Consider the following 26,583-nt stretch of genomic DNA (forward strand, 5'->3'; position numbering starts at 1 on the left):
ACTGACACTGTGGTTTTTCCAGTGAAGTAGAATTTTTAAAATGAAGTCAGCTTGTGTCAAAAAAAAGGGGGACAGATAACATGCGTTTATTCCCTGAATACCAAGTCACTTTACATTATATGCCGTGCTCTGGGCTAGGTACTGGGATATGATATTGAATAAATTGCCCACGTATGATAAATAAATGAGGTAATTAGTAAGATCAGGTACCTCTTTCCTAAATGGTAGCAGCTTACTTGCATCAGGTAACAAGCAATCATTCACAGAGTAATCCACAGGGTACTGTGCTGAGGCACAAGTGGGTCTTGCCCTTGAGGGGAGATGAGGCTTGCCCATGCACGGTCCGCATAGAAGACAGAGCTGGGCAGAGAGCTTGCTGGGTCACGGGTTTGCTCGTTCAAGAAGTACATACAAAGTTGAGGCCAATAGCTAGACAGTTGCACTCTGGCTCTCCACATGGCCTGCTTCCCCTCACGCTGCGTGGCTGTGACCCGGGCTGAGTGTGGAAGAGCTTGCAGTTACTAGTTGGTTACGCTCGGCCACGCCCTCTTACTGGAACATTCGGGCTTAGCATCCCACCTATTTTATTTCCATTTGTCAGCTGAGGAAATGAGGCTCAGAGAGGTTCTTGTAACTTCTCCAGATCACAGAGCTAGCAGGTCGTGGCCCCGTTCCTTTCCACCTTCACAGCCCAGATGTATAATGACTGTGTTAGGGTGACATTAGCTTCCTCCCCAAACAAACGCAGTCAAGTAGCATGCTCCAAACAGGAGGCAGGCTTCCTTCCCTGTCCTACACCAAATAGATGCTTCCTGTCGGCTCCCCCTCCTAGTAGTGACTGGGGACCAGGCCCCTTCCATCTTGTGACTCCATCCTCTCTGGCACAGAGCACCCAAGGTGGCCGTGCTCTTCCGCACCCAGTGAGGAAGAGAAAGCTTGGAGGTGTGTGAGCAGGAAATATCCATGGGTCCACCCTGGAGCTTGTGCTCCTGACATGCTTCTGTTTGATTAGCTCAAGCACAGCCATTTGGCAAGATGTCCCTGCAGAGGATGCTGGGAAGCAGGTGCCAGGGGGTATCAGAGGAAAAACCGGAAGTGGGTTTGGTGAAGAGCCTCCACCCCTCTTCCTCGCTCTACTGCTCTGGTCTGGATTCCCTTACCTTCCACTTACTTCTAGGCAAGCCCGAGTCCCTTGGCCCCTGGGGAGTGCACGTGACCGCGTGGCTCTTTTCCTATAAAAGGGTCACCTTCCCTGATGCTGGCAATACTTCTCCAAGAAGCATTCCTCTGTTAATGTGGCTGCGTCTCTGACAGGGATATGGGGCACGGGGGAAGGCAAGGTTAGTAATTTAGTTGTCATTGGCTGACAGGTTAGTCTTAGAATACGTTCCCTGCAATTCAAGGCTTGCAAGAGAGTCAGGGAGAGGCACTTAACAAATGTCAGCTTTTTTTTTTTCTTCCTGGCACAGCTGCCTCCTGCTGACCCTGACACATTGGGGGAGTGTCTCCGCATGATTCCAAGGCTTCTTCCCACTCACCCCTGGCGTTCTTGTCTCTCCTTCCCGGGAAAGTTTCCCTGGGTGTGGCCCAAAGTCATGGCCATCATGATCTGCATTTTTTAATTGGACCTTTTTGAGAATCACCAGCTTCAAGCAGGTCCTCAGCCTCAGCACTTGACATCTTGAATCAGATAAATCCCCTGTGTTGGGGGGCTGTCACTAGGCTGTCAACAAGACTCCTGGCCTCTACCCGCTAGATGAGCCGCACCCTGTCCCCCAGTAGTGATAACCAAGAATGTCTTTAGACATTGCTAAATGTTCCTTGCCCCGGGGTGGGAAGCTTTGGCTTAGAGTGTTACTCACTATGTTCCTGTGTCATAATCTGCTTCCCAGGGACCCATGTTCCCTCTCTGTTACCCACTCCTACGCTTCGGGGTGAGGTCCTATGGCTGGGTCTCCCTATTAGTTGGAAGTGATCATTCCATTTCTGGTGGAGACAGTGAAGAGTGGATATGAATTCTTCACACTGATCCCTTCCTCCTCTGTGTGCTGTTAAGAGGACTCTGAGTGAGATGGTGGCATTGATGTGGGAACAGCTTGGGTCCCCAAGTCCCCTCTTGGGGGACAGCCATTCAGGAAACCTGCCAGAGCAGCACAGGAGGGAGAAATGATCGTTTGTTGCATCTGGTCTGAGGCATCTATGTTACTGCTGCAGAGCCTTGCATAGTCCTGACTCACAGAGGCTCCAGTGCTCAGAGACTCCCATGTAAGACTGAGACATAGTCATCTAGGCTTCCCTCCCTTATCTGCCATAAGATACAGGTTCGTAATACCTTTAAGGCACAACAGGGTAGTAGCTCTGAAATCAGATTAGTCTTAGTTCAAATCCCAGCTCTGTCCCTCTCAGTCTTTTCCTCCTCTGTGTGATGAGGGTAGCGATGGTACCCGGCTCACAGTGAGGGTGGAATGAAAAGCTCTACAAACAATCACAGTTGACACAGTGCCTGGCATGTTGTAAATGCTCCACAAAATGTTAGCCTTTATTAGTGTTCTGTTTGTGGCAGGCTAAACAGACACATTGTTTCTCGGGTCAGCATCTTGAGCAGAGTCCTGTTTCTTCCCAGTTGATCAGTTTCCCATAGCTTTATTGCCCAGAGGGTGAGTTTCTGTTAGTACTGAAAAGGAATGACAGCAAATGGACAAGGACAGGGACCTCCAAACCCATTTATCAGAGGAATAGCGTAGAGTGGAGGTGACTGTCGCTGACACCATCACAGAGTCATGGTTGAGTCTCACACGAGGCTGTATTGGGAGACAGGACAGAGTAATGTTCATTATTACTCACATACTCCACATTTAATTCCTGGTTGCCTACTGTGTGCCAGGGAACAGGGATAAAAGGGAAAGCAGTCATTGCCTATTTTCAGAAAATGCCTTAAAACCTGAGTCATCTGTTGCTTTTAAGAAATAAAAGGAAGTAAACAAGCACAGGTACATTTCCTGCCCACGGGGAGATTTCAGTCCTAGTTGGAAAGATAAGCAGACGATTATGTCTGCCCAGAAAACAGGAAGGCATCGAAAACCAGCAGGGACACTGGCCCAAGTCCCCTAAACTTGACCAGGCCACCTCCATCCCCTGCTGCCCCTGCCCCTCCCAAGCGCAGAGCCTGGAGAACGCTTTGGTGACCTGGCCCAGGTGACAGCTTGCTCAACGTCGAGTTGTGCTTGTATTTTTTTTTTTTTAAATGGCAGTTTCAACAAATTCTACCCACTGATGCATTATTTAACCAAATGTCATTTCTCTGCCTTTCTCATTTAAGTATCATCTGTTAGGTTTACACATTGGTACACCCATGAAATTAACATTACACGTGTTTCCTTTTGGAGCTGACTGAATTTAATTTAATTTAAATTGTTGTCACTGTCAGTGGCCTTCGAGAGCCGAGGTACTACCCATCCTGTCTCCTCCAAGGCTTATCTTAACCCCGTCGTGTCACAGAAGCGACACCTGCCTTTTCCCCTGGAGCTCTCGGGTCCAGTGTCTGGTGCATGGTTAGTATGAGCTTTGTCTACCGGTTCATTTATAAGGGTCCTTACTGAAGAAAGGGTATTCCCTGAAGCCCCCTAACTTGGATGAAGCTTCCAGGCCATGATCGAGAAATCGGGGTCTTCATGGTCTTGCAGACTAATCAGGGAGCAGTGGAAGGTTCACGGGGAAGAGAGCCCTAATCCTGATTCATACAGATTCAAAGCTGGATGGTAAAAGGCAAGACACAGCATTCATTCATTCCATGAACACTTAGAGACTCCGGGGGAGAGGTGTGTGTCCATCTGGTCCAGCCCGACACCCCAGTGTGCATCGCCCAGCGGCAGATATTTGATAATTCTCAAATAAGTGGTGTGGCTGTCCAGTTAAGTGCTGTTGGCCCCGGGGTGTAGTGCCATCACAGACATTCACAGTCATTCTTTGAACAAGTGAATGAATTCATGCTGTCACATGCCCCGGAGGCTTGAATTTTTTTTTTTCTGCAGTGATTGTGGGGTGTGGCTAGTGCAGAGTCCTAATCAAGGCACTGTTAGTGGTAGGTGATGGCTCCTAGTCACTCGCAGGAAGGATCCTGACTGACAGAGCGGGCATCCTCGGTGGCGTAGGAGCAAATGGGAATGAGCTGGGGTGGGGGGCTGGTGCACACTTGGCCTGGACTTGGATGGTGAGGTGGGGCAGAGTCATTGTCTCATAACAACTTTCGTATGTTGGAGAGGCTCGTGCGGCCTTCAAAGGCAGCGTGAGGAGCTAGAATAAAACCTCCTGGTGGGCGTGTTTTGGAAAAAAGTAGCTCGTGACCAGCACAGCCCCTGAGTGTGGCTGGGTGCTCTGTAAAGTAGAGAGGTTCCTGTCTTTGGCGGTGTTCAAGAAAGAACTGATTGGCCCTCAATTATGTATTCCATTTCAAAAATACAGAAAAGATAAGTTTAAAAAAAAAAACAAAACCAGAGCTCCTTTTCCCTTTTTTTCGTTCTTCAGTGTCAGGTGTTTACCTCTGGAGACCTTGACCCATGGCCTCCCATGTCATTCCCATGGCCGGGAATGACACCCTCTTTACCAGGCCCTGTCTTCCTCCTGTTTCACATTTCCGCCTCACTGTTGCCTCTTCAGAGAAATGTAAAAGACCTAGTCTGCATTAGATCCGCTGGCCCCATCTTCTTCCTCCCAAGCTTTAAACCTACCCTTCATTACATTAAACACCTTTTGTGAAAGGTGTTTGTCCTCCCCCACCCCACTACCGGGTAAGTTCCTTGAAGGCGAACTCATTATCTGTTTTGTTCTTCCATGCATCCCTGGTGCCCGGCAGGGGAACTCATCATAGTAGTTGCTCAGAGAATATTTGTGAAAGAAGAGAAGGAAAAAAGGAGTATCTGTGTTCTTTGCACACGGAACAGATGTCATTCTATTCTAAAAATAGAATGCGGGGGTGGGGGGTGCGCCTGGGAGGCTCAGTGGGTTAAGCCTCTGCCTTCAGCTTGGATCATGATCCCATCATGATCCCAGGATCCTGGGATCGGGCTCGCCACTCAGCGGGGAGCCTGCTTCCCCATCTCTCTCTCTCTGCCTGCCTCTCTGCCTACTTGTGATCGCTCTCTGTCAAATAAATAAATAAAATCTTAAAAAAAAAAAAAACAGAATGCAGGGGCATCTGGGCATCTGGGTAGCTCGGTCAGTTAAGCGTTTGCCTTCGGCATAGGTCATGATCTGAGTACTAGGACTGATCCCTGCTTTGTGCTTCTTGCTCAGCAGGGAGCCTGCTTCTCCCTCTGCCTGCTGCTCTCCCCATTTGTGTGCTAGCTCGCTCGCTCTCTCATAAGATCTTTAAAAAAGTAAAAAATAATGAATAAAATAGAACGCGTATGACAAAGCAGAATGTAAGTGATTATATGTAGTGTGTGTGCATAAAAATAGTTGGAAGATTTTCACCAAGATGTTAACAGTGGTGATATCTGGATTCTCTACTGTATGAGGGGTCCCCCCCCATTTCTTCATATTGCTCTGCATGCTGGAATTTTCTACAATGAGTATGTATTATCTGCATAAAGAAATCAAAAGAAATCATAAAGAAATACCCAGAGCAGACAAAGGCATGAAGCCAGACAGGGTTAAAAATGAGCTCCTTGGGACGCCTGGGTGGCGCAGTTGGTTGGACGACTGCCTTCGGCTCAGGGCGTGATCCTGGAGTCCCGGGATCGAGTCCCACATCGGGCTCCCAGCTCCATGGGGAGTCTGCTTCGCTCTCTGACCTTCTCCTCGCTCATGCTCTCTCTCACTGTCTCTCTCTCTCAAATAAATAAATAAAATCTTTAAAAAAAAAAAAAAAAAATGAGCTCCTTAGGGGCACCTGGGTGGCCCAGTAGATTAAGCGGCTGCCTTCAGCTCCGGTCATGATCCCAGGGTCCTGGAATCAAGCCCCACGTCAGGCTCCCTGCTTGCTGGGGAATCGGCTTCCTCTCCCTCTGCCTCTCCCCCTTCTCGTGCTCTCTGTCTTTCAAATAAATAACATCTGTTTAAATATATATATATATACTCCTTCCTTGAACCCTAACAGCTGTGACTCCTGAGTGCCTGATTCCCCCGGTGTGGACACAGCAGCCCCACACCCAGGTCTCACTCACCCTTGCAGGGAAAGGGGTTTGTTGAGAAGCCTGCTGTGAGCCCTCTGGTATGTGTGTTTCCATAGCCAGGTCTTCCTTCAGCAGGAACATATTCAGTGGGTCTTGCTGGCTAGACATTTGCCTAGCCCTAGAGAGGCAGAAGTGAGGCCGCAGTTCCTGCCCTCTAGGAGCAAAGCCTAACGTTGGCTTGACCATTGCTGCCTTTTCTGTTGAAATGAACCAGAGAGCCCATTAGCGGTGGGGTTGGTTGGCCATGAGGACAGCTGTGCTTGTAGACCGGTCCTCTCTCTCACGGGGCGGGGTGGCAGAGTATTCTGCAATCAGGTGCCCTAGATCCAGATCCCAGCCCATTACCTCCAAGCTGTCCAGCCCCCAGGCAATTTACCCACTTCCTCTGTGCCTCAGTTTCCCTGTCTATAAAATGGGCGTAGGAGAGGCACTTACAGAGGAAGTTCGCTGCGAGGACTAAACGAAGGGCTACATGGACAAACTTGGCCAAGTGGCCAGTGTGGAGGAAACCTCGCTCGAACTCGAGCCTGTGTAATTACTCCTGTCTACGCTCTATGACGTGACAGTATTAACGTGACAAATTGGCAACAATTTGGGGGAAATGTCCCTTTTTAAAGAGAAGGCACCTGCAGAACATATTTATGGTTTATGATCAGGAAGCAGCAGTAATGGCCCGTAATGTGATTACCGGGAGGATTTTTATTAGGAAAATTCCAACCAATTCGGCATTAATTAATGTACTGTTATTTCAGAGTGTTACTCCTCTAGTCCTTGGTGAGTTGGAGAAAATAAACCTGTTGTCAAAGCCCTTACCCTGAGACGTAAATAAGAGTTGTTCCCTCTTCCAGTGGCTCCATTTGTAATAAAAATAGATGAGTCGCTGCGTTTTTCCACTGCGGAGTATTTATTGAGCCTGCAAGTTCCTTCAGGAGAGGAGAAAGAAGGACAGAGATGCAAATGTCAAGCGACAGGCAGGCTCTTAGGAGAACTTGCCAACGGCCACCCTGGGGTCCAAAAGGCGGGGAGTGTGGGTGAAGGAGCATTCTCGACACCCTGAACCTCAGAGTGTAGCAGCGCGGGGTGCTCCTGGCCCCCACCTGCCCTCCACTCTGCACCGTGCAGCCAAGCCCCTCGACCATCCCAGTTGCGCAGTGCACAGTCTAGCCTGCCGTCCACTCCCTAACCATCCCTCACAAGCCCGCTGGGATGGCTCGTTGCCTTGTCCCACTGCAGTCCTTCTCATGGTGCGCAGGACTCCATGCGATGCCCCTGCTGTCTGTCCTTCCTAATCTCAGCTCAGCCTCTGTGGGGGTAGCCACGCTGCCCGCCTCCCTCTCCTGCCACTGACCACGCTGTCTCTCCCCACGGGCCTTTTCATATGCTGTTCCTCTGCACGGGACACCTGCCCCTCCCTGTCTGCCCAGTCAACTCTTTACTCAACCTGGAGATCTTCTATCTTAGCCCAAGAAATGGTCCCTTGACCTCCTTAAGTAGAGTATTAATCAGCTCTGGAGGCCTTTAAACTTGTTCTCTTACAATTCTGGAGTCTGGAAGTCCAAGACGAGGGTGCCGGTTGGCTGGATGCTGGTGAGACCCCCCTTCCCGACCACCACTTCCTCACGGTGCAGAGGGAACCCAGGCTGTCTGTCCCATGGGACTGGGGCCGTGCCCCATGACCCATGTAACCTCTTTCCCCCCACCCTTGAAAGCCCCTTTCCAGGATGGTCACATGATAGGGCTTCAGTGTAAGACTTCAGATTGGGGGCACAGTCTGGGTCGTAGCAAGCTGGTGTGTTAGGAAAAGGGGAGGACACCCCAGCAGAATTAGAAACAGAAGCAGGGCTTTGATGGCATTAAACTCGGCTGCGGCTCCATGGAAAGGGTAGCTGGGCAAGGGCAGTGGGAAAAGGAGAGAGGAGAACTAGAATTTATTCACTCGCGTGTCATTATCAAGGTGATAGTAATACGGCCGCCATTCAGTTTTCTTCCTCTCCCAGACGTGGTCTGGGGAGCACTGATGTGTTAGTTGTCTGTCTTCTCTTCAGGGACGTCTGCCCCTCATGAGCCGTGGCGCTCAGTGGCACATGCGTTCCTCTGTTGCCCACTCCCAGGACGGTGCCTGCCTGGCATGTCGCAGGTCCTGAGTATCAAACCACCCCATGGAGAACGCTGCATTGTTTTATGCTTGTGAAGTCAGTGCGTCAGGAATTTGAGAAGAGCACTAGAAGGCTGGGGGCAGGAGCCCCCGGGGGGCGCAGTGGGTTAAGCGTCTGACTCGTGGTTTAAGCTCAGATCATGGTCTCAGGGTTGTGTGATCGAGGCCCACATCGGTCTCTGTGCTGGGCACAGAGTCTGCTTTGGGTTCTCTTTTCCTCTCCCTGGGCCTTCCCCCTTCTAAATGAAATAAATCCTTTAAAAAAGAAGAAGACAGGTGTCAGGAGGGACGAAGTTGCCCCGGGTTCAGCATTGCTGCTTGGTGTCGGGCACTTTCCTGAGTGATTCTGTAGATTCTTCCCTTCCGGGGGGAGTCGTATTTGCCCTCATTTTACTGATGAGCAGCCAGCATGTTGGAGAGGTGATAAAACTCGCTGGGCTTCGCAGTCACACTGAGTGAAGAGCTATGGTTTGAACCCAGATCTCGAATTTCAGAGCCAAACTTCTTTCCAGTTGCCATGCTGCCTTTGCAGAGTGTATGCCCATATCACCAAGAAGGAAGGAGGCCATCTCCTCTGAGAATCTCCTGCCTCCCAATGAGACAAGGGGTTCTCAAGCCACCATCGTACTGGTCCCCTAGGAGACACAGGGAAAGGCCAAGGGGAAGGGGCGGTTGGGGACACTATGTTAAATGTCATGTAATCTGTGGGACAGCCTGACGCAACAGAGAATGGTCTTTGCTCAAATCCCAGTAGTCCTTGTTGAAGAACACTATGCTTAAGAAGGGGGAAAATAAGTGAAATATTCATCCGTATTGAAACCATCTAGAAGGTTGCTCAGGTACAGTAAGATCGAGCCCTGCATTGGGCTCCCTGCTTGGCGGGAAGCCTGCTTCTCCTTCTCCCATTCCCCCTGCTTGTGTTCCTTCTCACTGTGCCTCTCTGTAAAATAAATAAATAAAATCTTTAAAAAAAAAAAAAAAAGAATTTGGCGGTGCGGAGCACACACAGACTTACCATAGTGGAGGTTAAAAGTCCACTAAAAGTTCATTTTAGAGGCTGACAAAGGGAGATTTGAATCTCGGTTTCACCGTGTATCATTGGCTAACCTGGTCAAGTAACCGCTCAGAGCCTTGGCTTCCTTATCTGTAAAATAGGCATCATCAGGGTCTCTCTCCCAAAGACCTGCTACAAGTAGTAGCTGTTACCATCACAGCTCTTTCCACCTGATGCATGGGGAAAAGAAACAGCAGTAGGATGGACAAGAGCTTGCGGGACAAAGCATAGCGTTTTCACAGACAATGTGTAACAGGTGAAGTGACTGGGACCCCATGAATTACAGTGAAATGTACCATACGCCATCAATATCTGTCCCACCGGTTTCCATTTATTGAGCAGTACATCATTAGAATATCCCAGGGCTCTCAACAATAAAATCAATAAGACGGTTCAGCCATGGGCTGTGGTTTAATAACTCCAGACTTGAATGGAGGGGAAAAAAAAAAATCAGTGAGCAGGAACATTTCCTGAGTGCTTGGTCGGGGGTGGAGGGAGACATTTTCTCAGAGTAGGAGCAAAATAACGGTGAGTTGGCCTTCGGTCTCTAGCGGAACAGGAGGCCATGGGGATCTAAGGTGGCATCCGGAGATGGGGCTGGATAGAACGACACCTGGAGAGATATGGTTTTGTAAGGGTGGTTGAAAAGAAGGTATCCACAACGGGGTTCTCAACCCTGACTGCACATCAGATCCCCTGAGGAGCTTTAAAAAAAAATTGCCAATACTGGCACCCACCAAAGTCAGGGAAGTAGAATTTCTTGGGGGAGGAGCCAAAGCATGTGTTGGGTTGGGTTGGGCTTTTTTAAGATGCTTCGGTGATTCTAATGCATGGCCAGGGTCAAGAATCACTAGCCTAGACTGGTGATCTTCACACGTTAGCTGGCATCAGAATCATCCGGATGGTTCAGTGATAGGCGGGTAGCTGGTCCCCACCCCCAGAGTTGCAGTCAGAAGGGGGACTGACATTTTCATTCCCACCAAGTTCTCAGGTATTGTTAATGCTGCTGATCGGAGACCAGATCTTGAGAACTTGTGTTCTAGAGCGGTGCTGCTCAGTGGAGGGTGATTTTGTCGCCTTCTCCCAGGGGATGTTTGTCAAGGAACGGACATAATTTGGGGAGGGTGCTGCTGGCATCTAGTTGGTAGACCCCGGGGATAAGACCGGATATCCTACAGTGCACAGGGGGGCCCTCAACCTCCCACCACAGGTGATTGGGCCCCAAATATCACTTATGCCAAGGTTGAGAAACCCCTTTAGGTCCAGCGGGAGCCCCAGTAGAGTTAGGAAAGCTGGGATTCGTGCCATGCAACGTCTGGATATGGAACACGGTATTTTTTTTAAGATATTTTTTATTTATTTGACAGAGAGAGAGAGAGTGAGAGAGATCACAAGTAGGCAGAGAGAGAGGGGGAAAGAGGCTCCTGCTGAGCAGAGAGCCCGATGCGGGGCTCAATCCCAGGACCCTGAAATCATGACCTGAGCCGAAGGCAGAGGCTTTAACCCACTGAGCCACCCAGGTGCCCCAGAACACGGTATTTGAAATCAGATCCACTTGAACCCTAATCTCCTTTCCACCTCCTGGCTCTGTGACCTCGGGCAACTTCCTTAACCTCTCTGATCCCAGGACAATTTTCCGTGAATGGGGATGATTTCCATGAGCAGCATTTCTGTGAGAGGTAAAAGCCTATGAAAGAACCTCATGAATGTTAAGTGCTCAACAAATTGGGGTGAAAATCGGAAGGATAGTGTTTCTCGGTGGGTTCCGGCTCTCTCTCCTCAGCAGGAAGGTGGTCCCTTCGAGAGCCTACCCTAGAAACCTACTGATGAAACCTCCTGGTTTCCTAAAGCCAGGAAAGCCAACCTTGGAGAAAGGACCTGTGAGTCCTTCATGACATCTGGGGCAGCTCAGGCATCAGTCTGTACCTGGCCTTCCCCTTCCCTCGTTTGTTTAACAAACTCGGCACGTCACAGGCAGGAAGTGAGCTTGTGCAGTCCAATTAACATTCCTCAAGCTTCCTTCACACCTCTCCCATCTCCATGATTTTGCCATATCCACATCCCCGCTGCCCTGTTATTCTCATATCGTTTTCAGTGCAAGAGACTCACTTTCATTTTTACTTAAGTCAGTTTTATTTTCAGAACCATTTTGCATCCCTGCCATCAGTGGAAATCTCGCTCTCATTTGCCATAAAGAGGCCCCAGCCACACAGATGGGTCCTGTGGTGTTCGGCACTAGCTGGTTGCCCCTGTCGCCTGCCGAAGACCCCAGTCCTGTGGGCCTGTCCCTCCTTGTTGGCACAGGAAGTTTAGGACGGGGCAGGACATGATGCCCAGACATGGCTGCGCTGACCTAAGGCTTCCTGGGTGGGATCATCGGAGGGCTAAGTGAGAACTGGAAAGGGAATCATGGTCCCCCCTGATACTTAGGGCCATTCGACATCCTGTCCCTTGGGGAACTCTGACGTCATGTTTAGGGACCCCCAACTCTAAAAGTTTTCCAGATTTGGTCCCGGACACTACTTCTCAGACCTGTAAATTGTTACAAGTTTCAGTGCACGGCGGGGGCGGGGGGGGGCTCCAGACTCCGCCCGCATTGGTTCACCGCCTGGCTCTTGGCGCTGTCAGGCTCCGTGATCTTGCTTTGCCTGTGTTACAGCTTTTAGACCTTACAGCATCCCTCAGAGGAGATGCCTCTTCTGCAGATGGGGAAACTGAGGCACAGAGTGGCTAGTTGGCCTGTGAGGAAATGGTGGATTCAGGATACAGCCCCAGGCCGAGTCCCTACATGGGATGGCTGAGTGAGGAAAGCAAGATGGGTCCCTCAACAATAGAGGGAGGGAGGGAGGGGCAGAGGAAAGGAAGAGTGTTAACATATGATCCAGCAATTCCACCTCTGGGGATGAACCCCAAAAACGTGGAAGACAGGTCTCAAAGACATGTGGACGCCTGTGTCCTTAGCAGCGTTATTCCCAGGAGCTGAATGGTGGGAGCCGCTGGCTGTCCACCAGTGGACGAGTGGAGAAAGGAAAATGTGGTCTGTCCTTAGATCAGACCCTTCCTCAGCTCCAGAATGAAACGAAATCCTGCCACATGCTCTGACACATTTGAACTCGAGAAATGTGATGGTAAGTGAAGAAGCCAGTCAGAAAAGAACAACCCTCCGATTCCACATGTGTGAAATCTCCACAGTGGTCCCATTCATAGAGGCCGAGGGACCAGTGGTTGTCTGGGAGCTGGGGGGAAGAGGGAATGGGAGTTGTGGTTTAACGAGAAGGATTCCAGTTGTGCAAGGTGGAAAGTTCTGATGGTGGGTCACACAGCAGTGCGGACCTGCTCACCACTACTGAACTGTGCACTTACCGGTGGTTAAGATGCTAAATGTTAGGTGCATTTTGGCACAATTTTATACCATTTTATTCAAAAAGCTGGTCCACTGGATGAGTGGAAACAGTCCAGTTCAGTGGCTCAGACCCACGTCTTCCTGTAGGCCTCTTGGTCCCCAAACCTGGGCGGAGCTGTCGGATTTAATCCATCCGTCAGAACTCATTCCTTCCCCAAGGCCTTCCCACTGAGCGTGCTCTGGGCCAGGCCAGGCCGGAGGGGTGGTGAAGATGTCCAAGAAAACACGAGACCTGCCTTTGTCCGGGGGTGCTGACAGCTGCCCAACACCCAGGTGACATGTTGTCTGTAGACACTGCGAGAGAGGAGGGAATCCTGCCCCGCGGGCCTTCAGGGATGGACCTCGAGGGTGTAATTTGCGGAGAGTAGACCTTCCATGTTCACACGCACACACACACACACACAGAGAAGATGAATATAACACGTGTGAGGAGATGGTGTGTTAATTAACTAGAAGGATGGGGGATCCTGTCACGGTGCATATCAAGACTCTACGATGTACACTTCAAGTATCTCAAAATTTTATATGTCAGTTGTATCTTAAGCTGAAGAGAAACAAGGGGCGGGAGGGAGAGAGGGAGAGTAGGAAATCGGGGAAGCCAAGCTGGCTCTCAGAGGACGGCTTTCCCTGCGTAGTGCTAACGCTCTGAAGGTTAGAATCCCAGACTGGAGACTTCGTCTCCCTCACCTGTAGCATAACACACAGGTTTGGAGCCCGGCGGACCTGAGGGTTGGTCTTTTTTCTGGCACTCTGTGGAGAAGGTGACTTCTCCACACTCCCTCAGTATCCCCTTGGCCTCAGCAGAGGACTGGATTACATTCTTGGTACCTGCTTCCTTAGACCTTGGGAAAATGAAATGATGAGGCCATGAATGGATAGTGCTGAGGACATAGTAAATGTTCAGTTTACCTAGACACCATCGTCGTTCTGTAAGGGTCAGAGGGAGCAAGGAAGGGAAATGGCTTGCCCAGGGGCCCATGACTAGTGTGCAGCGGGAGCAGGATTTGAACCCAGACTTGTCTTTTGGGCACTGGCCACCATACTGTGCCACCTTTCTGAGCCCACTGAAAACAGGACTTCTTTCTGGGCACTGGGCATCTCTTACGTTCTTTTCCTTTTTTTTTTTCATTTTTAAGATTGTATTTATTTGAGAGAGAGGGAAAAAGAGAGCAAGCAGGGGCAGAGGGAGAGGGACTAGCAGACTCCTCATCGACTGAGGAGCCTGACGCAGGGCTCCATCCCAGGTTGTAGGATCGTGACCTGAGCCAAAGGCAGACGCGTAACCGACTGAGCCACCCAGGCGGCCCCCTCCCAAGTTCTCATCATGAAACCTCTGCATAGAAATTTCCCAGTGGGAAAAGGCACTTCCGCCCAAATGTGACAAGGAGCCTAGAACACGGCAAGGTTCCTCCTCCCGGTGCCACGAGCGTCACTTCCGTGCAACGTGCCCGCCTCCGGGTGAAGCCACGTGCCGTCCGCAGTCCACAGTCGCGAGTCACCGCACAGCCCAGTGGGGTGGGGAACGGATTGCTCACTCCTCTTTAGGGCTTTTGGGTACTTTTTTTTTATCCTATTGTGGTAAGAACACTTAACACGAGATCTCCCCTCTCAACACATCTTCAAGCGCACAATCCTGTGACTAAGGGTTCAGTGTTGTATGGCGGGTCTCTGGAGCTGACTCGTCCTGCTTGCCTGGAACTTGAGGCCCGTTAGTAACCCCCCCACCCGCAGCCTCAGGCCGCCCCCGTCCTACTCGCTGATACTACGCAGGTGCTACTGTAGGTGCCTCTCCAGGGGGCCTCGTGCAGTGTTTCCCTTTCCACGAGGGGTGTCTTTCACCTAGCGTCATGTCCTCGGCATCCATCCTGCTGGGAATGCAAGGCGGTGTGGTCCCTCTGGAAAACAGATTGGAGTAAAAGTAGAACAAGTATAATCCACCCCGCTTGAGAGAGGAAGAACCGTTGGTCAGAGAGGAACCATGTCCTCCCAAAGTCCCCCCCGACCTCCGGGAAGAAGCAGAGCAGAATGACAGGCTGACCATAGCCCGTGGCTTCCTGGGCAGTAGGAAGTTGGTCACGCCCCAGCTGGGAGCCTCCCGACCTAAGCCCCATGTGCACACAGCCCTGCCTCCGCTTCTGTCCCTTCCCAGCGCAACCAACCCTCTGACTGGGAAGCAAGTCAGAAAGCTGCTCCCCTCACAGCCGGCAGGAGAGGCTCTTTCAGAGTATAAATAGCATTGACGGCTTGGTTGGTGGAATAACTGTTCTGGCCAAGTGACTTCTTACAATTTGTTTTTTGTTTGTTGGTTTGGGTTTTGGCTTTCTTTTTTTTTTTTGGCAGTGCCATAGATTTTTTGTGCTTATGTTTACTGTTTTTTAAATTGAGATGCAGTTGACATACAACATACTAATTTCAGGTGTGTAATGTAAGGATTTGACAGATGTAGACACTGCAAAAGGACAATTGCCATAAATAGTTACCACCCATCACGGTTCTTACTAACTGTCCAAGGCGCCAGCTATGGAGCAGAGCTCTCTGTTTCTGGATGTTTCTTTGTAAGCAGTGTGTGCACAGCCTTGGGACCCTGAGAAGTCTTGTGGTTGAGCCTGGACCTGAGCCCATTAGCTAAACAGAGCTTAGTGCTGATCCCTGTGAAGGAACAGCCTCATCGAAATGGTGACACCAACACCGACCGTTATCAAGAGTTCACTGCGTGCCAGACCCCGTGTTTGGTGCTGGGCACGGAAGTCCCCGTGACACAGAGGCTGTGATTATAACATACCCACTTTACAGACGGGAAGACTGGGGCTCAGGGCACTTGCATGGCTTGTCCGAGGTCTGTCTGACCAGAGGGCCCTGCAACGTGTTTTCCCCTCCCAGATGGTCTTCCTGCAAGGTCACTAACAACGTCACAGCATCTGTACAACACAGTGACCCTTGCAAGGTAGCTGCTTCTCCAGCCTCTCTCTGGAGCCCAAGGTTACAGAATCCTTATCTGACCCAAGACCATAATGAGAAACACAGAGTTTGGGCAACAGGCCGGACATGGCCCAGGTAGGAACTGGCGGAGCGCTCCACGATTCTCTCTGCTTGGCCTTCGCACCTGCATCGCAGAAGTCTGCTTGACATTCTCCCCCACAGACTGGCTTTTTAACACTGGTCTGAAGTCCGCTTCTCTCGCTATCCCTCATCACTCTGATTCTCCCACTTACTTTCTGTTTTGTGCCACGGGCATCCAATGGGATGGTGAATTCATAGGGTTTTTTTAGGAGCTGGGCAGTGTGTGGGTCTCTGTGAAGACCCACGTCGCTCTGACCACATGTCACCGTGAGCTGCGTTGCAGCTGAAAGTCGACAGGCATGCTGCTTCTAGGGGCAGGTTTTGCTCTTTTTTGTAATGGCGACAGTTTACTGAGCATCATGGCAGTGAGGGGGCTCAGTGTCACAGACGTGCTGCCTCCCATGTGGGATTTCTCTGGGCTTCAGCTTCGTTAGTCATATAACAGGAGGACAGGAACGCTTCTCTCAGGGTTTTAGTTAGAAGTAAAAATGTGTGTGTGTGTGTGTATACATATATATATAAAATCATAGAAAATGCGTAATGTGTAAGAGCACTCGATAAACAGTTGATATTAGAATTATCAGTAAACATCACCTTTGTTCTGTTTCATTGTAAAATGAAAACCAAATGCAGATCATGCAGAAAGAAAGGAAAACTCTCCTGTCGCCGTATGAACCTCTGTTAATATGTGGAAGCATGTCTTATAAATTGTTAGGGATTACATATCAGAAGTTGTCTTTTGCTGGGTATATTATAGGCAATGTTCTGTATCTTATTAATATGTATTAATAAGACCTTTTAGGGCAATTCCTGTTTTGGACCATTATAAACACTGTTGAGGTCGAGGCCTCAGGACCTTTGCACTTGCTATGCCAGCTGCCCAGAATCCTCCTCATCCCTGATAATGACATGGCTCACTCCCTCATTTTATTCAAAGCTTGTTTGCATATGCCCACATCAGTGTTCCCTGACCACCATAGTTAAATAAACCTCTTCCATTAATATGCCTTTGTTCCCTTTTTCATGGCCTGTGTCATGATTAGCAACTGTATTTTCTGTTTGCTTACTTATTTTATTGGCTCTCTACCACTAAACTAAGCAGCATGCAGGGAAGGACTCTGTTGAATCCACTAATATGGCAAGAACTGTGCCTGGCACCTTCAAGACACCAAATGGGGTGCCTGGGTGGCTCAGTGGATTAAGCTTCTGCCTTCGGCTCAGGTCATGATCTCAGGGTCCTGGGATCGAGCCCCGCATTGGGCTCTGTGCTCAGCGGGGAGCCTGCTTCCCCCCTCTCTCTGCCTGCCTCTCTCCCTACTTGTGATCTCTCTCTCTTGCTGTCAAATAAATAAATAAAATCTCTCTAAAAAAAAAAAAAGACACCAAATAAATGAATAAATGAACGAAAGTACATTTTGTACATAGAGACTGACATGCTTTCCTCTCCTTCCCTTAGGATAGATTCTTGGGGGTGGAGTTACTGGGTCAAGGGCCATGCATATTTAAAATCATAATTCTTGCTGTCACATCACTGCTGGTAAAGTTGTGGCCGTTTCCAGCCTTGCCAGCAGCGTAGGAGAGAACATTTGCCCAGTTCCTGCTTGTGCTGGCCATCTCACCGCAGTCCACTGAAGACCCACTCCTGGTAGAGGAGGCTTTTCTAGACCACAGCCTCAGCAGTGGGGCTGGGGTGTGGAGGGGGCCGCCGCATGGGGCGTCTCCATCCTGTCTGTGGCGTGGCTTCTTGTCATCTCCAGCTCCCCACCCCCGTGTCAGAGCAGCTTGCTGGAATGGTCATTACAGGAGCCAGGGGTGTGCAACAAAAATAGGAAAGTGGTTGTTGGCAGCAGGCAAAGGGCATCGTGTGAACCTCAGCCCTTTTGAATAGCACCCCTGCCCTGTGCCGCCATGTGGGGACAAAACTCTCTCATTCCCTCTCTTGTTGTTCAGCAAAATTCATTGAGGTCCTACTGTGTGCCAGAATGTACGAATGCATGTTACAGTTGTTTCTGGAGCCAGCCTAAGGGTGTCCTGCCAGCTCCATCCCTGGGCTCATGATGGCACAGAACCTAGGTGAGGGGGCAGCAGGTTTGTGAAGGACCAAGGGCCATAGAAAAGGCCTGGAGGCATTTTTGCCTTTTGAGCTTCTGGGGGTTTCGTTTGCCTTTGTTTTTAAGTGTGGCTGCTGTGGTGTGGGGTTAAATGGATCCGACTTTTCCATGGTGGCTCCCTGCTTTCCTCATTTTCTCCCTGCCTCTCTACAAGCATCTGATCACTTGCATTTGTCTCTATTTGTACCTGTGTGTGTGTCTCTGTCTTTCTCAGTGTTTCTGGGTAGGTCTCTCTATATGGTTCTCCCTGCCCAGGTGGGAGTAAGGGGGAGGTCCTGCTGCCTGTGGGGCTCCCTCTGTTTTTCTCAAGGTGTGAGCGTGGCCTGTCTGCAACCCCGTTCCCTCTCTGTGTCTGTCTCTGTCTCTATTTCTGTCTGTCCCTTTCTGCCCCTCTCCCTCATTCCCCCCTCCGTGTGACTGTCCTTTCTTCAGGTATTTTGGTTCTTTCCCACCCACCCTTATCCTCAAAATAGCTGTACTCCAGAAGAGCTCTGGGTTTTTGTTCTCTCTTCTCTTTGCTACTCCCCAGACCAGCTGTCTGACCCAGGGACGGCTTTCAGTCTGGAGACTCAGTTGCTGGAATGATGGCGCCTGATTTCCTGGTGCTCAGTTCCTTTCTTCAGAAGGAAAGCATCCACGTCTGTGTCTGTCTGTGAATCTGCTCTTCATTCTGAAACCCTAAAGAAAGTTACAAAAGGGGGCACCTGGGTGGCTCAGTTGGTTAAGCATCTGCCTTTAGCTCAGGCCGTGATCTCAGGGTCCCTGCTCAGCAGGGAGCCTGCTTCTCGCTTTGCCTTTCCTCGCCCCGCTGCTCATGCTCTCCCTGTCAAATAAATTTAAAAAAAAAATTTTTTTTAAGAAAGTTACAAAAGGTTCTTTCCACCTTGGCACACAGCACCCTACAGTCTTCACGCCAGCCTTCCCCATCTCCCTGCTCTCTGATTCCCAGGAGGGCAGATGGAGGTAGCTGGACTGGATTTGGGCTTCCACTCCTTGCTTCTCTCCTCATTCCCTGTGTGACCCTGGGGAGACATGGGGACCTCTCTGAGCCTTGGAGCCTTACAGTGCATCCCAAAGCTAAATTCCAGCTCCGCACCTGGGGCGCAGCACAATGCTGGTGCGCAAGGCCCTCAAATGACGTCAGCTCCTCTGGACCAGGGCAGCCAGAAGGCATTCCTCGTCCAGTCGTTCATTCAGCAACCTGGCAACAGACATCCACGGCTGACCCCAAAGGCCCCATCAGCCTTAGTCACTAAGAACTCCAGGTCATTGTTACCCTGAGACCTTGGGCAGGGATGAGCAGTGTTACCTGAGGGCCAGCAGGAGCCTCTCCAGAGTGAAATTCCTCTAAGATACTGTGTCGTGGGCCACATTTAGTTTAGGCCTTTGAAAAATCACCCAGTGACGTCCAGATGCAAAAAAGTGGCACTAAGTTCCCGTTATTTTTAAACAATCCTGTTTTGTCTGATAAAGAGTTTCCAAAGGAGGCAAGGAGAGGCCGCTGCCAGCATAGTAAAGATCTGTGTGCTGCCTTTGAGCTACAGTCATGGGAAGGAGAGAAATAAGCTTTTCTTATACCTATTTTTTATTTTAGATTCTCACATTCCGTAGTCTGTTCACGATCCACTTGAGAAAACAGGCCCCCATCCGCATGTCTTTGTACTTCAGCCTTTGTCCAGGGCTGGCATGTGGGAGGTTTTAAGGATGCAGGATGGGGCGAGTGGGTCAGTAGGCGGTTGGCTGGGTGGATGGATGGATGGATGGATGGACGGATGGAAGGATGGATAGATAAAGTTGCAGGAGTGTTTAAAGGGACATGATTACCCCAGGCGAAAGCCCAGTGTATTTGTGATTGGTTTGGAGAGAAGAGGAGAGGGCAGTGAGGATAGCCCTATCTGGTTGCTGCCCAGGCTGTCCTCAGCCAGAGCCAAGATGATAATTACCCCAGGTTTGCAGCTACTGATTGAACAGCCAAGGAGCCTAAAGATGCTGGCATCCGTCTGGAGCACTTGATGAGAGGCGCTCAGGAGCTTTGGGCCAAACTTGCTGAGATCGCCTCTGTCCCTGCAGGCAGATTGCTCGCTTCTTTCTCGCCCTCCAAGGGCAACCTGAACACGCTTTGGTCCTAAAACAATTGATCATTGTCTTCTGTTTTTCCTTAGTTGGCTGAGAGCTCCTCAAAGGAAAGGACTTTATTTTCCCCCCCAATTTTCTTTTTCTAGTACCTAGCATGGTACTTGGCGCGTAGTATAGGCTAAGTTAATATTGCATGGATCGATGAGTTGATAGATGGTCGGAAGAGTGGGGGCATGGATGATTTGCTTTGAGGATGATGGGTAAGCAGATGGATGGATGGTTTTAAAGATGATGAGTGGATGGGTGGAATGGATGAATGGATGGTTGGTTTTCTGGATGATAAGCCATTGAATGCTGTGCTGGATGGGTAGCTGAAGGGTTTGCTGGTTGGGTGGTTGGATTTGGATGGATGGCTGGTTGGATTCCAATGGATAGGTGGTTGGATTTGGATGGACGGATGGATGAAAAGAGTGATCTTCTTGGCCACCTAGAGTCAGCCTCCCACATGGTAGAGGAACCCTCTGTGCAGTACCTGTGATAGCCTTCGAATGCATTGCCTACCTCCCTGCAATGGCGAATTCACAGGATATTTCATTAACAAGCAGAATTATTATCAACTTTTCCAAAGTCTAGGCATGGTAATGTAGTGTATGTTAGCGTTTCAGGGCATCGGCTCTGGAAACAGACCTGGGTTTGAATCCCAGCTGAACCAGTTACAGCAGTGTGACCTTGAACAAACAAATCCCTTGGCCTCTCCAGGCTATGTTTTCCTCATTAGCAAAATGGAACTAATAGCACTCTCCCACAGGACTAGTGAGAGGATTGAGTGAAATGATGGATGGCAAGCGCTGGTCAGTGCTCAGTAGAATGCATTGTGATTGTTATGGTACCAAACCAGAATGTACTCTTCCTATAACTTCTTTCTTCCTCAAGAACCAGAGGTGTGCCAGATACTGTTACAGCCTTGTGTGTCTGATGACAAAGAAGGCTGAGACAGCCTCTCTTCTCATGGAGCAGATATTCCAGTGGGGTGTTCAAACAGTTAACAAGTGAGCAGGTACACAGTTTCAGATGGTGTTAATGCTATGCAGAAAGTCGAGCTAAGGTGAGGTAGAAGAGAGTGATGTGGCTGATGGGGGCAGGTGGTCTTTTGTTGAGCTGTGAACTGATGACGGGCAGATGCAGCCATGCAAAGATCTAGGGAGCTAGAAGAGCCAGGGAAAAGGTCCTGAGGCAGAAACAGACTTGCTCAAGGGAAAGAAAGCAGGCCAGGTCCAGGGTGGAGAGTAGGGCGATCGGGGTACAGAGGCCTTCCCAAGCCAGAGCACGCAGGCCACAGAGGCTGTGCCTTGTGATTTGGACATTAGCCATGTTAGTTTCATCCTGTCTTCTGGAACAGCCTAGAAGGAGCCTTGTTCATTTGGCAGCCGTTCAGCTTTCCAGTGACACTGACAGGCTCCTGATCTCCTGACCTCGAGACTAAACACTCCCAGTTCTCTGTTTTCCAAGTTGACACCCAGGACACCTGCAGCTGTGACCCTGACAACATTCTGGGTCTCATAAACCTAGAACCCAGAAGAAACCAGGTTTGACCCAAAGGAAATCGGGCTGAAGAGAGGCAGGAGAGCTCTAATCAAAATTGTAATGAACGAAGCCATTGATAAGCTCTGTACCCCCTTGAAACCCTGCCCTGGGAGTGTTGGCAAGGAGGAGAAAAGGAGTCTTTAAGGCTACTTTTAGAATAAAAGGCATCTGGAACCAGGGGGATGCAGGTGGGTCTGATACAGGATCTGGGTGTTCAAAGAAAACTGCGCCATGATGGTGACTGATGTCCAGCTAGGCTGATGGAGTAAGTTACACAGTGCTGTTAGGGTCCCGTCGCTGCATTGCTTCCTCTGTGTTCTCTTTACTCTCAGGTGACCTTTCTCCATATGCAGTTAAAACGTCTCTTAGAATCTTCCAGTTTTGTGTATACCAGAAAGGGAACCTCTCTAATCTAGTTGTTCCAACAAAAGCCTAGAATTCTGTGTTCTGGGCTAATTAGCTTGGGTAGGTCACTCATCCACCTCTGAACCATACAGGCTATTGCTAGGGAGATGCTATGTTCAGATTGGCCAGTCCTTGAGCTCTGGGACCTTCCCTGTCACTGATAATGGAGGGAGAGCCTCCCCATCCATAGACTCTGAAAACAGAGGAGGGAATGATGCCCTCCTAAATACTGCATGATAATGATTTCATTGTGCCAGATGAGTAAGCTCTAGAGATCTTCTGAACAACCTCGTGCTTCTAATCAACAGTACTGTACTGTGAACTTAAAAATAAGAGGGCAGGTGTCATCTTATCTCTTCTTTCCACAATGTTTACCAAAAAGGATGCTGTTCAGAGGAGAAGGGAAAGTAGATTCTGGGCAGGCAAAACTAGTTCCTGTGTCTTCTGTTTCCTAGCTCAGAATTAACTGCTCCTTCCCCTTCAGAGATACCTCTCATTTCCTCCTGCCTTGTTCAATGGTTTAATACAAGTCTCTATGTCTCCATCAGCTTTTAGAGCTCCTTGGAGGTGGGAACCTCAGAGCACCTCAGAACCCCCATGCGTGCACCAGGACAGCGTAAGGGTCCAGGACAAGCTTGCGGGCTGCCTGAGGTTTCGGGGCCCCATATGACCATGACCGTGCCCTTCAGATAGTCCCCAAGATGAAGCATCAGAGAAGCTCCCCCCCCCCCGCAAAGAACCTGGGATGCTCACCCCGCCCCGTGGTCTCTCGGGTCTTCCCCCAGGCAAAGCCAACAAGAACGTGCAGTGGGACGAGGACTCGGTGGAATATATGCTCGCCAACCCCGTCCGAATCGCCTTCGTGCTGGTGGTCCACGGCCGCGCCTCTCGGCAGCTGCAGCGCATGTTCAAGGCCATTTACCACAAAGACCACTTCTACTACATCCACGTGGACAAGGTGAGGACCCCCGCCCGCCCCTGCCCCACGCCCCTGGTTGTCACTTGCTGGCTTTCTCCGCCAGTCTGTGGGCTCCAATCCAAGCCGGCCCCCTTTCAGGCAAGACTTGTAGGTTGATCAGCGGCTTCTCCTCGGAGCCCCTCCAGGAGTGTGTGTGTGTGTGTACTTGCATGCATGTAAGCACATGTGTGCGTGTGGATTTGTGTGTTAGTTTCAAAGTTCCCAGCTGTGACTTTAGACTTTCTTCATAAAACTTTTCTTCACTGCCCCACTGGCCCGTGCACTTCCGGCCACTTTGGGAGGCTGGCCCTCCCAGAGGTGGGCACATGTTTCCCATGAAGGGCCAGGTGGTAAATATATTAGGGTCTGCGGGCATATGCTCCTGCCACAGGGACTCGGCTCTTCATTGGAGTGGGAAAGCAGCCTTGATAAATGCACGTGTCTGTGTGGCTGTGTTCCAACAAAACTTGATTTACAAAACCCCGCAGCAGGCTTTCCGACCCCTGCGCTGCCTTGGCGGGGAGGTTTTTGTTGGTTTGCTGACCCCTTCGTCAAGAAGGCATAACGGAATGGTTGATCACAGCAGGCCTGTGAGAGAGGGGCCGATGGAAGAATCCCACCCCTCGAAATACTCACCAGGTTTAGACACAGTCACACTTCCTAGCTGCTCATCCTCAGACCACATGTATCAGTCTTTAAAAATGCAGAGTCCTGGGGCGCCTGGGTGGCTCAGTGAGTTAAGCCGCTGCCTTCGGCTCGGGCCATGATCTCAGGGTCCTGGGATCAAGCCCCGCATCGGGCTCTCCGCTTAGCGGGGAGCCTGCTTCCTCCTCTCTCTCTGCCTGCCTCTCTGCCTGCTTGTCACCTCTCTCTGTCAAATAAATAAATAAATAAAATCTTTTAAAAAAAAAAATGCAGAGTCCTGGGGCACCTGGGTGGCTCAGCGGGTTAAGCCGCTGCCTTCAGCTCAGGTCATGATCCCGTGGTCCTGGGATCGAGCCGCGCATAGGGCTCTCTGCTCGGCAGGGAGCCTGCTTCCCTCTCCCCTCTCTTTCTGCCTGCCTCTCTGCCTACTTGTGGTCTCTGTCTGTCAAAAAAATAAATAAAATCTTTTAGAAAATGGAGAGTTCTGGGCACCAGCCCACGCCTTATGAGCCCTTAGCTCAGAGGTGGGGCCTGGGAGTCAGCATTTCAAGTAACTGAAGGAAATTTTAAAAAAATAATAAGGTTTTGAAGGCCACCATAGAAAGGATACTCCCAGGTGGAACCAGTTCCTTGGCCAAGTCCGCGCTGTTCAGAAGCCGTCACCTAAACGGGAAGGGAGACAGAGGGGGTGAGGGGCACGTCCGCCCGTGTTCTGGGCCACTGAATGTCCCTTCTTCTCTCCCTGGGGGAAAGCGCTCGAATTACTTGCATCGGCAAGTGCTGCAGTTCGCCGGACAGTACGGCAACGTTCGTGTCACGCCCTGGAGGATGGCCACCATCTGGGGGGGCGCCAGCCTCCTGTCCACGTACCTGCAGAGCATGCGGGACCTCCTGGAGATGACCGACTGGCCCTGGGACTTCTTCATCAACCTCAGCGCCGCCGACTACCCCATCAGGTAAGGTGGCCTCGCTCTCGCTGGAGGCCGGGCGCAGGGGCTTTGTGCCCCAGTGACGCGCCGCAGAGGCCTGGCCTGTGAGCTCCTTCTGCCGGGGATCCGAGTCGGACCCAGCTGCGTTCACGGGTACATGCAGGAGCCAGAAAGACCCCTACTCAGCTAGAGTTTCCATTCAAGTTGGCATGGGGGGAAAACAAACAAAATTAGTAAAATGGCACATGAGAAAAATAAAGCAGAACAAACCGGCTGGGAGAGTTAACAACTTTAGCAGGAGCGGCTGGGTAAGTCCTTCCCGAGAAGAACAGGAGGAGGAGGAGCAAGTGTCTGGGACCCGGAGGGTGGCCCTAGGCTGAGGGAACAGCGGCTGTGGGGTCCTGAGATGGGGCTGTGCTTGCTGTGCTGGGGGAGCAAGGGGCCTCAGGGTGGCTGGAACAAAGCAGGTGACGGATGGAGTAGTAGGAGGTCGGAGGGAATTCTGGGGCAGGATCAGGTTGCTTCTAGAATATGGGTGCCGCGGGCGTGTTTGATTCGGGGCGGGACCGGGTCTGACTCCGGTGTCCGAAAGGGGAGCTGCAGGTCTATTGTGACAGCGCGGCAGTCACGGACACGCATGTTTGGGCTGTTTGAGGCTCACTCTGCGTATGTGCGTGTTTGGTGGCTATCAGCTTGTCCCAACTGAAAGGCTTGCCCACGTTTTAAGATTGGGAGGTTTCACGTGAAACTATAAAATGGGGAACTGCTCTCCAACACCAGCCCCGGACGCTCCTGTGGGCCCTTGGCCACAACCGTGTGGCAATTCCCCAGCAGCCGGCAGCCCCAAAGCCTCAAGAAACTCCGATGCCACCAGGAAGGTCCGTCCCTTTGCACAAACACTGAACTGGTCTTGAGAATCAGCCATAAGCAGAGGAAACCCCTCTAAAGATGTCATGAGGTTAAAAAAAAAAAAAAAGGCAAGAAAATGAGCTTTATTTCCTGCCAGAAGGCCACTCTTTGCTTGACTGTGTCTTCCATCCTGATTTGTGGGTGGGGCTAAAAAGGAGAAGCGGGTGGGGAGCAAAGGGCGGGGCCTTCCTTCCTCTGATGGCACGAGGGCAGGGGCTGGGGACAGCATTCCTGCAAGAGCCAGATGAAGGCATCTTTAAAAAATAATTTTTTTTTTTTTTTTTAAATCAGGGCAATTTCCAAGCAGGCACTGGAATGCCAACCACAGTCTAATGAACCCCCATGTGCACATCACCTAGTTTCAGCTCGAATCAGGTCGTAGCCAAGTGCCGATAGAGCTATACCCTCCCCCGCTTCCCCATCGAAGTGCTTCCCAGATACCATGTCATATCTGTAAGAGTTTTAGTATGCATCCCTTTTAAGCTAACATCCATGTGACTGTCACACTTAAAATACTGACCGTCGTTCTTTGTGCCATCGGTTACTGAGACCACGCATCCCCAGGAGTTGGGGGTTGAACCAGATAAAATCCAGGCAGAGAGGGATATTCACTGTTCAAAGCTAGAAACAGTCTCTGTCTCCTTTACAGTGCAGTCCTGGTGCCCTCCTTGGCTTGGTGGCGTCTCATTGTCTGCTGGGAAGCCGTGGGCCCTGGAGAGGACCTGGGGATGTCACAGTCGGGTCAGTTTCAGCAGGGTCCACCTGGCAACCTGAGAAAGATGATGGTTGTTAGAAAGATCCCTGTTTTTCTTTTGTTCAGAGGAGAGCAAGGGTAAGCAGATGATGAAACAGGGCTGGCAGATCTTAACTTACTTCCTTATTCACTTGTTCGGGTGCCCATTCCATAAACATGTGGTCAGGGACTCCTGTGCTAGGTGCTATCTGGGCATTTAGTGAGCAAATGCGCCCCAAGCCTTACCTGATGGTGCATGTCCCCTAGTTGGGAGAACAGAATTAAAGGTGCCACGTGAAGAGTGAAAGAGCTAGAAAATGGGGGGGGGGGCAGGGCCAGGCAGTCAGAAAGGCCTCTGAATGTGCCAAGTTTGGACTTGAGAACTGAA

The 26,583-nt window shown here is 50.5% G+C and overlaps 1 protein-coding gene across 2 annotated transcripts in view; it reads left to right on the forward strand.

Moving 5' to 3' along the window:
* Window positions 1-26,583, forward strand: part of XYLT1 (xylosyltransferase 1) — a 542,359-nt gene that overhangs the window by 441,045 nt on the left and 74,731 nt on the right. For both annotated transcript variants that reach the window (XM_044233187.1, XM_044233186.1), the window contains exons 4-5: window positions 22,807-22,979; window positions 24,378-24,580. In XM_044233187.1, the coding sequence (XP_044089122.1) occupies window positions 22,807-22,979; window positions 24,378-24,580 (376 nt within the window). The remainder of the gene's footprint in view (window positions 1-22,806; window positions 22,980-24,377; window positions 24,581-26,583) is intronic.

Source organism: Neovison vison, chromosome 14 (genome assembly GCF_020171115.1).
Source record: "Neovison vison isolate M4711 chromosome 14, ASM_NN_V1, whole genome shotgun sequence".
Lineage (NCBI taxonomy): Eukaryota > Metazoa > Chordata > Mammalia > Carnivora > Mustelidae > Neogale > Neogale vison.